General features: G+C 55.9%; 1 protein-coding gene across 1 annotated transcript in view; it reads left to right on the top strand.

The window, feature by feature from the left end:
* Positions 1-177: 177 nt before the first annotated feature.
* Positions 178-1,013, top strand: part of LOC105543362 (mucin-12-like) — a gene marked incomplete at its 5' end in the record, with an annotated part of 29,750 nt that continues 28,914 nt past the window's right edge. Inside the window, one exon of the mRNA XM_011985217.1 lies at positions 178-230. Coding sequence (XP_011840607.1) covers positions 178-230 — 53 coding nt within the window. The remainder of the gene's footprint in view (positions 231-1,013) is intronic.

The following is a 1,013-nucleotide window of genomic DNA, read 5'->3' as shown; positions in this document are numbered from 1 at the left end:
AGGACGACGAAAACCCAGGTGAGTCCCACCTCCTGGGGAAGCAGGCAGGGGCTTTCCTGGGCAACACTGCGAGGACAGACGCCCTTCCTGCCTTCCTCGCATTTACTCCATCCCCCTCTCTCTTCCGTCCCCTCCCTCTCCCCTTCTCTTTCTCCCCTCTTCTCTGTCTCTCTCTAGACAAGGATAAAAATTTCTATGTGGCCTTGGAGAACGTGGACACCACTATGAAGGTGAGGGGCTAAAGTGGGGGACCCCAAGGAACTCTCCCAGCCTCCATTTCAGATTCCCTCGGCGACCCCAGAGGGCAAGGAGGGGGCTGGGCTCGGATCAGCAGTGACTTCCCTGTCAGCCCAAACCAGTGGATCCGCCCTCCCTTCCCTCACTGTGACTCTGTGACAGGTGCACACCAAGAGACCTGAGATGACCTCGTCCTCAGTGTGAGCCCTGCGGGCCCTGTCACCATCGCCTCTGCCCTGCCCGGGACACAAGGCTCTGCACTGCGTCCATTTCAAGTGGTGGCCCCAGGATGCGGGCAGCCCAGGCTCCTGCTGTTCTTGGGCAAAATGAAACTGTTCCCCCAAATCCCATCCTTGTCTTTCCAAATTGGCTGAAACCCATCAGGAGATGCAGTTCAGGTGCAGGCTCTTCCACTGCGGAACCTTGGGCAAGTCAGTAAGGAGCCTCAGTTTCCTCACCTGCAAAATGGGTACAACATTCCTGTGTGATATCTCACACCATTGTTGTGTAAACCACATGGACTTGGTCAATTCTGGGTCCTACTCTGCCCTCCCGTCTCAGCCCTCATGTTGCCATTGCCTCTCTCGGATCCTCCAATCCTCATGTCCTTCGCCTGGTCTCCGGCCCTGGTTCCTATTTTCTCTCAATTTCCTACTGCCTGTTTCTTACTTTGAACCTGGAGGCAGCCTGCAGCCCATCCCATCTCCTGTCCTCTCCTGATCTAACTCCCTGCTGTGTCTCTTGCTCTCATTCCTTAGATGTCCTCTCCTTCTGAC

This window comes from Mandrillus leucophaeus, unplaced genomic scaffold, assembly GCF_000951045.1.
Source record: "Mandrillus leucophaeus isolate KB7577 unplaced genomic scaffold, Mleu.le_1.0 Scaffold280, whole genome shotgun sequence".
Classification (NCBI taxonomy): domain Eukaryota; kingdom Metazoa; phylum Chordata; class Mammalia; order Primates; family Cercopithecidae; genus Mandrillus; species Mandrillus leucophaeus.
The sequence above is the reverse complement of the archived record's forward strand: the minus strand, read 5'-3'. Positions and strand labels throughout refer to the sequence as shown.